Genomic DNA, 14,970 nt, shown 5'->3' with positions numbered 1-14,970 from the left:
ACCCATCTCGTGGGGGGTCTTCTTCCTCTTTCCCTGCTGTCCTCAACTTTCCCTAGCACTGCTGTCTTTTCTAGCGACTTTTGTCTCCTCCTAACGTGACCAAAGTATGATAGCCTCAGTTTAAGAACATAAGAGAAGCACTGTTGGATCAGGCCAATGGCCCATCCAGTCCAACATTCTGTGTCACATAAGAACATAAGTGAAGCCATGTTGGATCAGACCAGTGGCCCATCCAGTCCAACATTCTGTGTCACATAAGAACATAAGGGAAGCCCTGTTGGATCAGGCCAATGGCCCATCCAGGCCAACATTCTGTGTCACATAAGAACATAAGAGAAGCCCTGTTGGATCAGGCCAATGGCCCATCCAGGCCAACACTCTGTGTCACATAAGAACATAAGAGAAGCCCTGTTGGATCAGGCCAATGGCCCATCCAGTCCAACACTCTGTGTCACATAAGAACATAAGGGAAGCCCTGTTGGATCAGGCCAATGGCCCATCCAGTCCAACACTCTGTGTCACATAAGAACATAAGGGAAGCCCTGTTGGATCAGGCCAATGGCCCATCCAGTCCAACACTCTGTGTCACATAAGAACATAAGGGAAGCCCTGTTGGATCAGGCCAATGGCCCATCCAGTCCAACACTCTGTGTCACATATGAACATAAGGGAAGCCCTGTTGGATCAGGCCAATGGCCCATCCAGTCCAACAGTCTGTGTCACATAAGAACATAAGAGAAGCCCTGTTGGATCAGGCCAATGGCTCATCCAGTCCAACACTCTGTGTCACATAAGAGAAGCCCTGTTGGATCAGACCAATGGCCCATCCAGTCCAACACTCTGTGTCACATAAGAACATAAGAAAAGCCATGCTGGATCAGGCCAATGGCCCATCCAGTCCAACACTCTGAGTCACAAAAGAGAAGCCATGTTGGATCAGGCCAATGGCCCATCCAGTCCAACACTCTGTGTCACATAAGAACATAAGAGAAGCCATGTTGGATCAGGCCAATGGCCCATCCAGTCCAACACTCTGTGTCACACAGTGGCCACCACCCCCCAAGTGCCATCAGGAGGTTCACAAGTAGGGCTAGCAGCCCTTCTACTTTGCGCCCCCCACCCAAGCACTAAGAATACAGAACTTCACTGCCCCAGACATAGGGTTCCAACAATATTCTGTGGCTAATAGCCACTGACGGACCTCTGCTCCATATGTTTATCCAATCCCCTCTTGAAGTTTAGTCATGTTAGTTTCTGGGAGAGTTCAGAGCAGCACCCCTAAATCTTTAACTTCCTTCACACTTTTTCTTTAAGGGGCCAATGAATTCTGAAAGACAGGACTTGCCAGTCAGCATCAAGAATTTACACAAGAAGGTCCTGCAGTTCAACGTGAGAGGAACGTAGGAATGAAAAATGAGCTGAAACGGACAGAATGTACTTTACAAGGGAAAGAACCAGATGCTTTAGTTAAGGTAAGAAGCAGAACCAGGTCTCTAAGAACCGTAGAACAGGTGTATTAGCCATTGTTATAATGCAGACGTGGAACTACTGTAGTAAAAAGGAATGACATAGTTGAACAGGCCACGACAACAGTAAAGATTAATAACAGTAGAGACTAATAAGTTACAAGTACGCAGCCGTAATCAAGTAATGAATATTAACCGACACACCCTGCTTAGCTAATAGGTACATTTAAATGTACATGCACTGTATGCAACAGGAGGGGTACATATCAAGGAGAGAGTATGAAGTAGGCGGTCGTGGAGGCTGTAACCTCTGACTACCTCAGCCAATGGGGAGAGGAGGAGGGACCTTTCGGCCGGGACTTAGAGGATAAAAGAGCATGGATGGAACTGTTCAGGGAGCTTGTTGCAAAGCAACTCCCCTCTTTCTTGATATCAATACAGTTGTATATTTTAAAGGAGACTCCCAACTGACAGCTCTTTTTCTTTGCATCTCCCAGAAGGGCTGGGAGAGGCGGACTCGTTGTCCCTGACAAACCTTGCCCAGGACTCTACTGATTCACCACACCAAAAGTTCCATCGAGATGTCTTTACAGCCATCTTCGACCCTGAACCCCAACTTGATTAGCATAACCTATAGGCTATAAAGTTGTTAAGACTAAGAGTACTATTATGTAATCTAATGAGGCAGGAAAAAATGCTGTTGACTCTATTTTACTTTTGCTCCTTCTCCCCTCCCACTCCTGTATTCCTTCGCCCCTCCCTTTTTTCAAAACTTCAATAAAATATATATAACCAAAAGTTCCATCGAGATGTCTTTACAGTTGTTTTCGATTCTGAACCCCAACTCGCAGCATGGGATCTATTTTCAAGCTTTTCTTTTCTTTTTTTTACCTTTAACACTAATACAGCATTTCAAAAGGGAGGGACGGTGGCTCAGTGGTAGAGCATCTGCTTGGGAAGCAGAAGGTCCCAGGTTCACTCCCTGGCATCTCCAAAAAAGGGTCCAGGCAAATAGGTGTGGAAAACCACAACTTGAGACCCTGGAGAGCCGCTGCAAGTCTGAGAAGACAGTACTGACTTTGATGGACCAAAGGTCTGATTCAGTATAAGGCAGCTTCATATGTTCAACAAACAATCACAATTTTGAGGGGAGGGACGGTGGCTCAGTGGTAGAGCATCTGCTTGGGAAGCAGAAGGTCCCAGGTTCAATCCCTGGCATCTCCAAAAAAGGGTCCAGGCAAATAGGTGTGAAAAACCTCAGCTTGAGACCCTGGAGAGCCGCTGCCAGTCTGAGAAGACAATACTGACTTTGATGGACCAAAGGTCTGATTCAGTATAAGGCAGCTTCATAGGTTCATATGTTCAAAACTTAAAACTGGAGATGTGAACTGAAAAGTTGTCTGTGCTTTATTTTTCCCACAGAACATTTGCCATTTCTAAAAATTTACTACGTCATAAAATTAATGACAACGAATGAATTCCACTGTTGTCACAACAGTCCCTGACCTTGTGGGGCTCTAAGCAAAAAAGTATATATCTGTAAGGGAGAAGGGCTAGATGCTATTTTTTTGGAGGGTGAGATACTCAGAGAACCTGTTTGACCTATAATTGCAACGGTATATCAATATACTGATACTTTAGATCAGGGGTCCTCAAACTACGGCCCGCGGGCCAGATGCGGCCCGCTGAGGACGTTTATGCGGCCCGCCGGGTTATGGCAAAATCAGACCGGAAGTGACATTCGACCTAAACTCGCGTTAGCAACGCACACGTCCGGCACTGAGCTGAGGCAGCGGAGACAGAGTGTGAGGTGATACCGAGGTGAGGTGAGTTCCCAGGCCCGGGGTGTGTGGTGTGGGGAAGGGAGAGAGATGCAGAAGATGGAGAACTGACGGCCCGCAGCCTTGTACAGTAACGGCAGTCCGGCCCTCCAACAGTCTGAGGGACAGTGAACTGGCCCCCTATTTAAAAAGTTTGAGGACCCCTGCTTTAGATCAATATTTTTTTTCAAAAAATTAAGCCACATCTTATTATTATTGATGTCCAATCATCAAAAAATAGGCTGGAGGTGGGTGGGAGTGACAAAGAAAATCACAGGAACTTTACACATGAGAAAAAAGACAACTCAAAATTGGCTTCTCGGGAAAGATCAGGGCAAAACTGGTCTCAACGAACTGGGAGGGGAGGGGGGGAACAAAAACTGAAGGCAAAAAAAATCTGAAGAAATCAGGATAAACCAAAAAAGCATGGGGACAGAACTGACACACACACACACACACACACACACACACCCCAGAAAAATTGCAGCATAGTGCATGGCCAGTAGGAAGCAAGTCCTTGGCCGCGAAGAACTTGAGGTATTGCCAATATAATGGACAGAAGGAGAAAGGAGAAGGGACACTGATTAAACAGGGGGCCCAGAAAAGGGTTAACAATCAAACCAGCCACAAGGCAAGGTGGGAAATAACACTCTCTCTCACATGAAGTACCCACAACTACCGTGCATTTTAGGAACACTTGGGGAGCAGTCCCAAATCAAAGGGAAGGTGGTTTACGGCAAATGGGAGTTTGCACACCGAACGCGGAACAGATTCTCTGCAGGAAGGGTAGAGAGATGTACGAAGAAAAAAACAAAGCAAAGAGCTTAAGGACGACGCTACACTTAATTAGATCATCCAGATCTAAAAACCTTCCTCCACCCAGCTTAAGTACAGAGTACTCAGAATAACTCTGTGCTCAGTCTCAAGGGAAGCAATAAACGGAATAGCTGCCTTAATAGGGAGGCAGGAGACTGCGGAGAGGAGAAACAGGGAAGGCCTGAATCCTCCAAAAAGACAAGATGGGGGGAGAACAGCAGGAAACAATTAGACCAAACAATGGAGAGGCGGCCCCAAGAAATGCTAGTTGAACTGTTTTTCAGGGGGGGGGGGGGTTGTTTGCTTTTTGCAAGCCTGAGGATTGTCCGAGGTCAGCAGAAAGATCTCCTTTGGCTGTACCTGGCCCTAATCAACAAATTTAACAATCCACTCCAGGAGCAAATATAATTATGTGGTTTCTACGGCTTGGTTTAAAAGAGATGTCTCAAGCTGGTCTCAGGGTGGAGAGAGGCAGCTTATAAATTTCCTAAATATGTAACCAGTTACAGGCTTGATTAGGAAAACAGGGGCACATCAGGAAACCGAGCATTGCTATTAATATATTCCCTATAAGGCAAAAGATCTGGGTTCATTTCACAAAGAGTTAAGGACCGCGGGTTGGGACCTGCACGGATCTCAGTGGCTGGAAAGCTTCTGGAACACCCTTTTCCTGAAGACTCCCTGGGAAAACACTGAGATTTATTGCATGCTCCCTAACAATCAATGGGGAAGCAAAGGCCACCTTTGGCAGAGCCTCCAAAGCGCAGGAGACAAGGATTCGGGTGACAACAAGGCTGCAGAACTTACTGTAAGAAATGACTTTGTGGAACATCTTTTATGGACATATGAAGCTGCCTTATACTGAATCAGACCCTTGGTCCATCGAAGTCATTATTGTCTACTCAGACTGGCAGCAGCTCTCCAGGGTCTCAAGCTGAGGTTTTTCATACCTATTTGCCTGGACCCTTTTTTGGAGATGCCGGGGATTGAACCTGGGACCTTCCGCTTTCCAAGCAGATGCTCTACCACTGAGCCACCGTCCCTCCCCATTTTTTTAGACAATTTATTTATTTAGACTATTTATATTCCACCCTATCCCAGAAAGGGCTCGGGGCAGACAACGACATTATAAAACAGTATAAATAACAATTAAGACATATCATATCAATAAAACAGTACAATTTAATCATAAACAGTTATAGGTGGTGGCTCAGTTGGGCGCATGTTATTTAGATTAAGGATCTGGCACAGCAAAGAGGTAGTCTAATATTACAACAGAGATGGTACCGCAGCATAGGGCCGGCCAATGGAAGGAACGCCCGATAAAGTAGGATGCCCACTGCCTCAACTAAAGGCCTGGTAGAATAGCTCCATTTTACAGGCCCTATGGAAAGGTAACAGTTCAGGGAGGGCCTGGATCTCCAAGGGGAGCTGATTCCGCCAGACTGGGGCCAAGGCTGAAAAGGCCCTCGCCCTAGCTGAGGCAAGACGGACGTCCTTCGGGCCAGGGATGGTCAGCAGATGTCGTGTGCTGGATTATAGCGATCTCTGGGGCATATATGGGGAGATGGGGTCCCATGGGTATGTCGGTCCCAGGCTGTGAAAGGCTTTCCTCCAATGTTTTTCCCTATCTTATTCCCATGCTTTTGGGTGCAAGCGTGAATATCTTTGCAAGTGTTAAAACCTCCAATGGAAACGACAAGGTCCTGCTCCGAAGACCGATGGTGCCAATTATCAAGACTTTCTTCACTAGCGTACAAGGATAACAAGGGTTAAAACTGCTTTGCATGACTCGTGGACGTGAGCAAAATGTAGAAGCCTCGGAAAGCCAGCTCCTCCAGCTCCCAAGACTGCTGCTCTGCCTTGCTTTAAGCAACTGAAATCCGTCAGCTTACCCAGAAACAAATGCTTGCACTAACTGGCTGGATCAGAAGCCGCCTTGAAAGACGTCCCCCATGAACATATGAACATATGAAGCTGCCTTCTACTGAATCAGACCCTCCTGGGTCCATCAAGGTCAGTATTGTCTTCTCAGACTGGCAGCGGCTCTCCAGGGTCTCAAGCTGAGGTTTTTCACACCTATTTGCCTGGACCCTTTTTTGGAGATGCCAGGGATTGAACCTGGGACCTTCTGCTTCCTAAGCAGATGCTCTACCACTGAGCCACCGTCCCATCCCCATCCCATCTCTCTTCGTACATGCCAGTTCACCACCACCTTGGGCGGAAGTTACTTACCGCTAGGCTTTAAATACTTCTTGGCGTGCAGGTAACTCTCCAGCATCCGTTCGTTGAAAAGCATGTACCCCATTGGCTCAGAGATAATGATGTCCACCTGTTCAGGAAGCGAGACCTCTTCCACCTTCCCAGGAATGACCACGATCCGGTCGGTGAGACTGTTGCTCTTCACTAAAACCTGTTCCGGGAGGAGAGAGGGGGAGGGTCAGAAAGAGACCAGCCGTCCGTAAATATGCCGCCTATTTCCTCCCACCCAAAGGAGACGGTCGTTTGAAGGCGTTTGTTCTAGCAGGCGTTTACAGCCAGTCTTATTGGTAGGCCAGGCCATCATCAAAAGCTTCGCTGGGCCAAACGGTTTCTTGTGTCACCTGATCCCAGCCAAAACGGTACTTGAAGCACAACGTTCTGGCCTCTCGCCGTAGTGGCCCCTTCTGCCACAGTGGCTCAGGGACGACACGCCACTGACTTCAGCAGACGCTGCCTCATGCAGAGGCGTCAACCACAGGAACTGCTCGTCCCCCTGAGCATTATATCTAAGTGAGGCTCACTGACGGATAGTCATTAGTGAATTCTGCTAGGAAAACCGGGACAGTGATGCCATTTGGAGATGTGACTCCAACGTATTCTTAGCACCTGGTCTATCTAAAGAATACCTGCGGGACCGTCTCTTCCTGTATATGCCCCAGAGGTCGCTTCGTTCGGCCTCTTAAGATAGGCTGACCGTCCCCGGCCCAAGAGATGCCCGTCTTGCCTCTACCAAGGCCAGGTCCTTTTCGGTCCTGGCCCCAACCTGGTGGAATCAGCTCCCTATGGAGATCCGGGCCCTACCTGGCTTGTTAGCCTTTCGTAGGGCCTGTAAAACGGAGCTGTCCCGCCAGGTTTTCAGGTGAGGCAGTGGGAATCTATTCACTAGATCGATTGGCCTCCTCTACTCTACTGTACTATTCTACCGCGCTGCACTGTCCTGCTATGCCATCTTATTATTTTGCTCTGCTGGACCATTCCAATGTACTTGATACTGTAATTGATTTTATTGATATGTCGTTGTGCTTTTATTGTAATTTTATTACTTATGATGTACTCCACTCTGAGCCCCTATGGGGGAATGGGCGGAATATAAACAAACAAATAATAATAAAAATAAAAGTGGATGGAACCTCAACTACTGGGCACAGAAGAGAGCAATCCATAGGGGACAGTTCTGGGGTGCATCCCCAAAACACAGTGGTAACTTCTTGTGGTCTCAGCAGGGAAGAGAGGCTGGAATCCTCACTCTCTGACATAGGCGCCCTTCTAAGGACGGCCACCATGAGGAAGCCGGCACATGGATTATTCCACAACAAGCGCTGTGGCTGGCTGGGCCTGATGCTGACATCCAAGTTTTTCTGTTAACTTGTCTCTGCTAAATTTCATGTTTTGAACCATGGCTCAAATGTGGGCACAGCCGAGAAGAGGAAGTGTATCCCAGAAATTACAATTTCAACATGATGCGCTGACCTGAAATCCAGGAACGGTTTCTATCCCTGGCATTGCCTAGCAAGAACTCATGCTGGAAAAGTCTCCCTGGAGCATCATGATCTCCTGAAATGACTGGGTGAGGGGAACATAAGGACATAAGAGAAGCCATGTTGGATCAGGCCAATGGCCCATCCAGTCCAACACTCTGTGTCACACAGTGGCCAAGACCAGGCATCATCAGAAGGTCCACCAGTGTTGCCAGGCCACGGGAAGCCCTCCCACTGCTGCCCCCCCAACACCCAGAATACAGAGCATCACTGCCTCAGACATAAGAACATAAGAGAAGCCATGTTGGATCAGGCCAATGGACCATCCAGTCCAACACTCTGAGTCACATAAGAACATAAGAGAAGCCCTGTTGGATCAGACCAATGGCCCATCCAGTCCAACATTCTGTGTCACATAAGAACATAAGAGAAGCCATGTTGGATCAGGCCAATGGCCCATCCAGTCCAACACTCTGTGTCACATAAGAACATAAGAGAAGCCATGTTGGATCAGGCCAATGGACCATCCAGTCCAACACTCTGAGTCACATAAGAACATAAGAGAAGCCATGTTGGATCAGACCAATGGCCCATCCAGTCCAACATTCTGTGTCACATAAGAACATAAGAGAAGCCATGTTGGATCAGGCCAATGGCCCATCCAGTCCAACACTCTGGATCACAGAAGAACATAAGAGAAGCCATGTTGGATCAGGCCAGTGGCCCATCCGGTCCAAAACTCTGTGTCACATAAGAACGTAAGAGAAGCCATGTTGGATCAGGCCAGTGGCCCCTCCAGTCCAACATTCTGTGTCACATAAGAACATAAGAGAAGCCATGTTGGATCAGGCCAATGGCCCATCCAGTCCAACACTCTATGTCACACAGTGGCCAAAACCAGGTGTCATCAGAAGGTCCACCAGTGCGGCCAGGCTGCTAGAAGCCCTCCCACTGTTGCCCCCCCCTGCACCCAGAATACAGAGCATCACTGCCTCAGACATAAGAACATAAGAGAAGCCATGTGGGATCAGGCCAATGGCCCCTCCAGTCCAATGCTCTGTGTCACACAGTGGCCAAAAAACCTAGGTGCCATCAGGAGGCCCACCAGTGGGACCAGACTCCAGAAGCCCTCCCACTGTTCCCCCCCCACAAGCACCAAGAATACAGAGCACCATACACAAGAACCTAAGAGAAGCCATGTGGGATCAGGCCAATGGCCCCTACAGTCCAACGCTCTGTGTCACACAGTGGCCAAAAAACCTAGGTGCCATCAGGAGGCCCACCAATGGGACCAAACTCCAGAAGCCCTCCCACTGTTCCCCCCCCCCCACAAGCACCAAGAATACAGAGCACCACTGCTCCATACACAAGAACCTAAGAGAAGCCATGTTGGATCAGGCCAATGGCCCCTCCAGTCCAGCACTCTGTGTCACACAGTGGCCAAATCTCAGGTGCCAACAGGAGGTCCACAAGTAACCTGGCCAAGGAGGGGGAATTGTTCAGCCGCAAAGTCTACAGTGTTCAAATCACACACACTGAGAAAGGCCCCTTTTACTGACAAGCCCCATGTGCCATCATCTCCCTCCACGTTCACTTTATCAGGAGCAGTGTGGCAATGAGCCTACCTCGAATGCCCAAAGCTGCTTCCTGAGTCTATGAAATGAGAAGAGAGCTCATTCATACCCACCCTTACATCTCTTCTTCCTTCTCTCACAAAGGGTTTTCAAAGGGAAAGAGACTGCTGAAATGCAACTGATAATGAAGCTCAAGACAGGGCATCCTCCTGGACTGAATCGAGACCCAAGCTTCCTGTCTCATTACCGATGCTCATTTCTCCAAGCCCACTACCCCTCTGCGTATCACACCTAAGCCAATCACACCTGCTATTGTCGTTCACCTGACACTGTCGTTCTGCATCCAAAATCACTCTACGCTCTCCAGTTCTTAGGACAGATGAACTCACACTCCAGCTGTCTCTGAAGAAGTGAATAGCGACTCATAAAAGCGCCAACCCTGCCATGAATTTTGTTAGTCTAAGGCGTTACTCTTTTCTACTGCTACAGATAGACAGACACGGCTACCCGTCTTGATTTATCTTTTCTTCCTGTCCCATATTCATGATAGCTTGCAAGGGCACTGTGTTGCCTGGAATGAGAAATACTGATTCAACCTCAACTGTAGGTGATGAGATTGCCCTTCATTGTTCCACCAGATGACACGTGCAGAAACACAGGCCTCGGCTTCCCGCAGAGAAAAGTTCATCTGGTCAAATATCCACGTTCAGAGATTTCTTAGCTGCTCCTTTTATTGTTATAAAGTGGCCCTCAAAACTGCGTGGCATTGCTGTCTTCTACGGGTGCAGCTGACCCACCTTTTGGGCAGCCGTTCTTCCGGGGCACATTTTGCAGCTGCGAACTTCCAGTGTACGTGGCGGCTGGACTCAGCACCCCGCTCGTTCAGAAAACGGGGGCTCAAGACTTCACTACAACAGCAGCACTGGGATTCTCTCGTCTTCGAATATGCCTGATTCTCAACAAGTGTGCCTGAATGCAACTCATTCTCGCTGCATGTGGTCTGCACCACTGTTGACTTTGCAGAGGAGCAACTCACAGAGGCCACGGCTGCCCCGTTGCAAGGGTTAACCGTCATAATGAGAACACTGCAGCCACGAGAAACAGATTCAAAATCACAAGATGCGTTAGAAAGCAGCATCTACGCGCCGCTGACGCAACGCGCCACCAAGGGGGCCTTGTTTTTCTTGCAGCCGTTAAGGTTTTGGGATCTTCAGGGTTAATCTTTTTAGAGAAATAAAAATGGATTGCGTAACCCATCAGGAAAAAAAAAATGACTTACTTTATATCTTACCTTTTCCCCCAGTGCCCTGCCCTGGATAGTGCAGGTGAGCCCGATCTAGTCGGATATCAGACTTTGGCCCTGGATAGTATTTGTCGAGAGATGTCCAAGGAATACCAGGGCTGTGGAGGCAGGCAATGGCAAACCACCTCTGAACATCTCTTGCCTTGAAAGCCCATGAGGGGTTGCCATAACCCAGCAGTGACTTGGTGGCCCTTTCCATCCATTCTCCCCAAAACAGCTGACCTCATGCTCCTCTTACTCAAAGATGCCCAAACGTTTTCTCAAAATCTCCCTGGGCAACATGCGGAGGAACACCTATCGATCCCACCTTTCCATCAAAGTCTAGGGGCTGACCCGAGCCTCCCTTCCGTCTATAGGGGTGCAGCAGCCAATGGGAAGAAGGCAGGACTCCTCCCCCCTCACTCCCCCCCTCCCCCAGCTTCAAAGCCTTTGTGTCCCGTCAGCCCCAAGACTGCACCGACCTCTGCATGTTGAGCCATCGTGCTGGCTTCCACTGCGTAGATTTTCCTTGCTCCGGCTTGAGCCGCAAAAAAGGACAGGATGCCAGAGCCGCAGCCGACGTCTAATACAATCTGGGGGACAGAAAAGGGTAGGTAGGCAAACGCACACACACAAAAAGCAGGTGAACATATGAACATATGAAGCTGCCTTATACTGAATCAGACCTTTGGTCCATCAAAGTCAGTATTGTCTTCTCAGACTGGCAGCGGCTCTCCAGGGTCTCAAGCTGAGGTTTTTCACACCTATTTGCCTGGACCCTTTTTTGGAGATGCCAGGGATTGAACCTGGGACCTTCTGCTTCCCAAGCAGATGCTCTACCACTGAGCCACCGTCCCTCCCCCTGCAAACGCTGGACAATATCGAATCCCATTCCTCCAAGTGATTTCTTCACGTGAACTGTTTTTTCCCTAGATGTGGCACGAAATTATAAACCGGCCACTTTTACTGGCAACTGCAACGGGTTTGAAAGAATGGGCAGACCTCCTCCACCCTTCCAAGCCTCCTTTCAATGTTGGACAGTAAGGAGGACGCCCAGTCTAATCCCCTCCCCTCCCAGGCAGCATGGTCCCTAGAAATTCAGTTTCAGCCCACGGAGGAGACTGGCCTGACTTGCGAATGCTTCTTGTTCAGCAGTCCAGACAATTCCGGGTGCTAACAAGGGGCAGCCCAGGTGGAGAGAGGACCCCGGCTGCAAGTCGGACCACCTCCACAGAGGAACAGACTTGCACCGCCTATTTGGGAGCTCTAGAATCCACCTCCCCTCAGGAAGCCTTTGTGGCAGGAAAGTCTACCCTGCTTCCCTGAGATGTCCTACGGATTGCCTGAAGCACACGGGGCAGACAATCCCGCTAACTCTGGCAATCAGCTTGCAGGTTTTTCTACCCCTCCCCCTGAAAAAGGGAGCCTCAGAAGTAGCTCCATCCCCGGCCATTAGTGGTCTCTTGAAGCAACGTGCTGGAGCGTTAGTCAGGGAAACTGTCCTATTGTTTGAACCAGGGGGGGACAAACTTGCTTCACTTAAGAGCCACAGAGAATAAACGTCAGATGTTTGAGAGCTGCAAGACATGAACATCAGCTGTTTGAGAACTGGGAGGGGAGGAAGAGAGAGAGATTAGATATAGATTAGGGAGATGGGATAAGAAAGATAGATGACAGAGAAGAAGAAGAAGAAGAAGAAGAAGAAGAAGAAGAAGAAGAAGAAGAAGAAGAAGAAGAAGAAGAAGATATTGGATTTATATCCCGCCCTCCACTCCGAAGAGTCTCAGAGCGGCTCACAATCTCCTTTACCTTCCTCCCCCACAACAAACACCCTGTGAGGTGGGTGGGGCTGGAGAGGGCTCTCACAGCTGCTGCCCTTTCAAGGACAACCTCTGCCAGAGCTATGGCTGACCCAAGGCCATTCCAGCAGGTGCAAGTGGAGGAGTGGGGAATCAAACCCGGTTCTCCCAGATAAGAGTCTGCACACTTAACCACTACACCAAACTGGCTAGATAGACAGATTGATTTTGAGGGAGGTGGAAAGAAAGCAACTTTCTCCTTTCAGCTGGCTTGGAGAATTGATTTAGAGAGAAATACCTTCTCCGAGCCAGCCGATGAGGTGGTGGGAGTTTTGGGAGCCACACGATATGTGCGAAAGAGCCACATGGGGCTTCCAAACTGCAGCTGAGCCACCCCTGGTTCGAACCGATTTTGTGCAGAATTGTATCCGGACCCGTAACAATCACCCTTTTAAAAATGGTCCAAGATGAGCGCTCCTACATCTCGAGACAGCGTGCGACAAAAGAGGGAAAGATTTCAGGTTTTCACGGCTGGCATCATCATTAGGGTTTGCAGAATCTTTCGGGCTCAATCTTTCGGAATCTTTGCCTTCTCCGGCCGCAACGCCACTGAGGATGTTCTCCGCAGCTGAGAACGAAACGTCCGGAAGAAAAACTTTCTCCAGCAGAACACGGCACTTGAGCCCGAAAGGTTTTACAAACCCTAATAAAAAAGAGGGAAACACAAGGAAAACAACATCATACAAACTGAAGGATCAGCTACATCCCAGTTGACAGCCTGAGGGTCTTGAACGCGTCACCTCCAGCTGTTCCCACTGCCAGCGGTTGCCATTCAAGCAACACGGAAAGCTCTCATCTTGGTTTTTACAAAGCGTCCCACAAGGTTCTCTCCAAAATGGGAGCACGAGCAACATAAATCAAATCCCAGTTACGTGTAAACTGACGCATGCCTGGGCAAAAAAAAAAAAATTCTAACTCTAAACGTAGTGCTGTTGTCCAAATGTGTGGCTAGTGAACAAGAAAGAATCGTTGCAATCACAGTACAGGAAAGCATCAGTTTGGTGAGAAGCAATGCGAAAGGCAAAGCTAATGCTAAGGGACCATCAAGCAGCCTGTAATCTAATGCCTTGTACAGATCTACACTGCACTGGAAACACTCGGGCAGCTCTGCTTGCTGTATCTCCAGAGAATCAGCAGAAACAGAAGGCAACCAAAGTTATCGAGGGGGTTGAAGAGCCTGAGGATTTTCCATTTAGAAACGAGATGAAAGGGATGCGGGAAAACCAGGACAGACGTTTATAAAACTGTGCAGGGGTCAGAGTAAATGAACACAGAAGAAGACGACGACGACAACACTGGATTTGTATTTCGCCCTCCACTCAAAAGTCCCAGAGCGGCTCACAATCTCCTTTATCTCCCTCCCCCACAATAGACACCCTGTAAGGTGGGTGGGGCTGAGAGGGCTCTCACAGCAGCTGCCCTTTCAAGGACAACCTCTGCCAGAGCTCTGGCTGAGCCAAGGCCATGCCAGCAGGTGCAAGTGAAGGAGGGGGGAATCAAACCCGGTTCTCCCAGATAAGAGAGCTATGGCTGACCCAAGGCCATTCCAGCAGCCGCAAGTGGAGGAGTGGGGAATCAAACCCGGTTCTCCCAGATAAGAGAACTCTGGCTCACCCAAGGCCATTCCAGCAGCTGCAAGTGGAGGAGTGGAGAATCAAACCCGGTTCTCCCGGATAAGAGAGCTATGGCTGACCCAAGGCCATTCCAGCAGCTGCAAGTGGAGGAGTGGGGAATCAAACCCGGTTCTCCCGGATAAGAGAGCTATGGCTGACCCAAGGCCATTCCAGCAGCCGCAAGTGGAGGAGTGGGGAATCAAACCCGGTTCTCCCAGATAAGAGAGCTCTGGCTGACCCAAGGCCATTCCAGCAGCTGCAAGTGGAGGAGTGGGGAATCAAACCTGGTTCTCCCGGATAAGAGAGCTCTGGCTGACCCAAGGCCATTCCAGCAGGTGCAAGTGGAGGAGGGGGGAATCAAATCCGGTTCTCCTAGATAAGAGAGCTCTGGCTGACCCAAGGCCATTCCAGCAGCTGCAAGTGGAGGAGTGGGGAATCAAACCCGGTTCTCCCAGATAAGAGAGCTATGGCTGACCCAAGGCCACTCCAGCAGCTGCAAGTGGAGGAGTGGGGAATCAAACCCGGTTCTCCCAGATAAGAGAGCTCTGGCTGACCCAAGGCCATTCCAGCAGGTGCAAGTGGAGGAGGGGGGAATCAAATCCGGTTCTCCCGGATAAGAGAGCTCTGGCTGACCCAAGGCCATTCCAGCAGGTGCAAGTGGAGGAGTGGGGAATCAAACCCGGTTCTCCCAGATAAGAGAGCTATGGCTGACCCAAGGCCACTCCAGCAGCTGCAAGTGGAGGAGTGGGGAATCAAACCCGGTTCTCCCGGATAAGAGAGCTCTGGCTGAGCCAAGGCCG

General features: G+C 49.3%; 1 protein-coding gene and 1 non-coding gene across 5 annotated transcripts in view; both read right to left on the bottom strand.

Moving 5' to 3' along the window:
* CARM1 (coactivator associated arginine methyltransferase 1) overlaps window positions 1–14,970 on the bottom strand; it is a 78,674-nt gene that overhangs the window by 32,494 nt on the left and 31,210 nt on the right. For all 4 annotated transcript variants that reach the window (XM_060236784.1, XM_060236785.1, XM_060236786.1 and 1 more), the window contains 2 exons: window positions 11,181–11,291; window positions 6,338–6,515 (listed from right to left, as the gene is read on the bottom strand). In XM_060236784.1, the coding sequence (XP_060092767.1) occupies window positions 6,338–6,515; window positions 11,181–11,291 (289 nt within the window). The remainder of the gene's footprint in view (window positions 1–6,337; window positions 6,516–11,180; window positions 11,292–14,970) is intronic.
* Window positions 6,203–6,269, bottom strand: TRNAP-AGG (transfer RNA proline (anticodon AGG)). The gene has a single exon. It is a non-coding gene; the product is annotated as a tRNA-Pro (tRNA).

Source organism: Heteronotia binoei, chromosome 4 (genome assembly GCF_032191835.1).
Source record: "Heteronotia binoei isolate CCM8104 ecotype False Entrance Well chromosome 4, APGP_CSIRO_Hbin_v1, whole genome shotgun sequence".
Taxonomy (NCBI): domain Eukaryota; kingdom Metazoa; phylum Chordata; class Lepidosauria; order Squamata; family Gekkonidae; genus Heteronotia; species Heteronotia binoei.
This window is presented reverse-complemented; position numbering and strand designations above follow the sequence as displayed.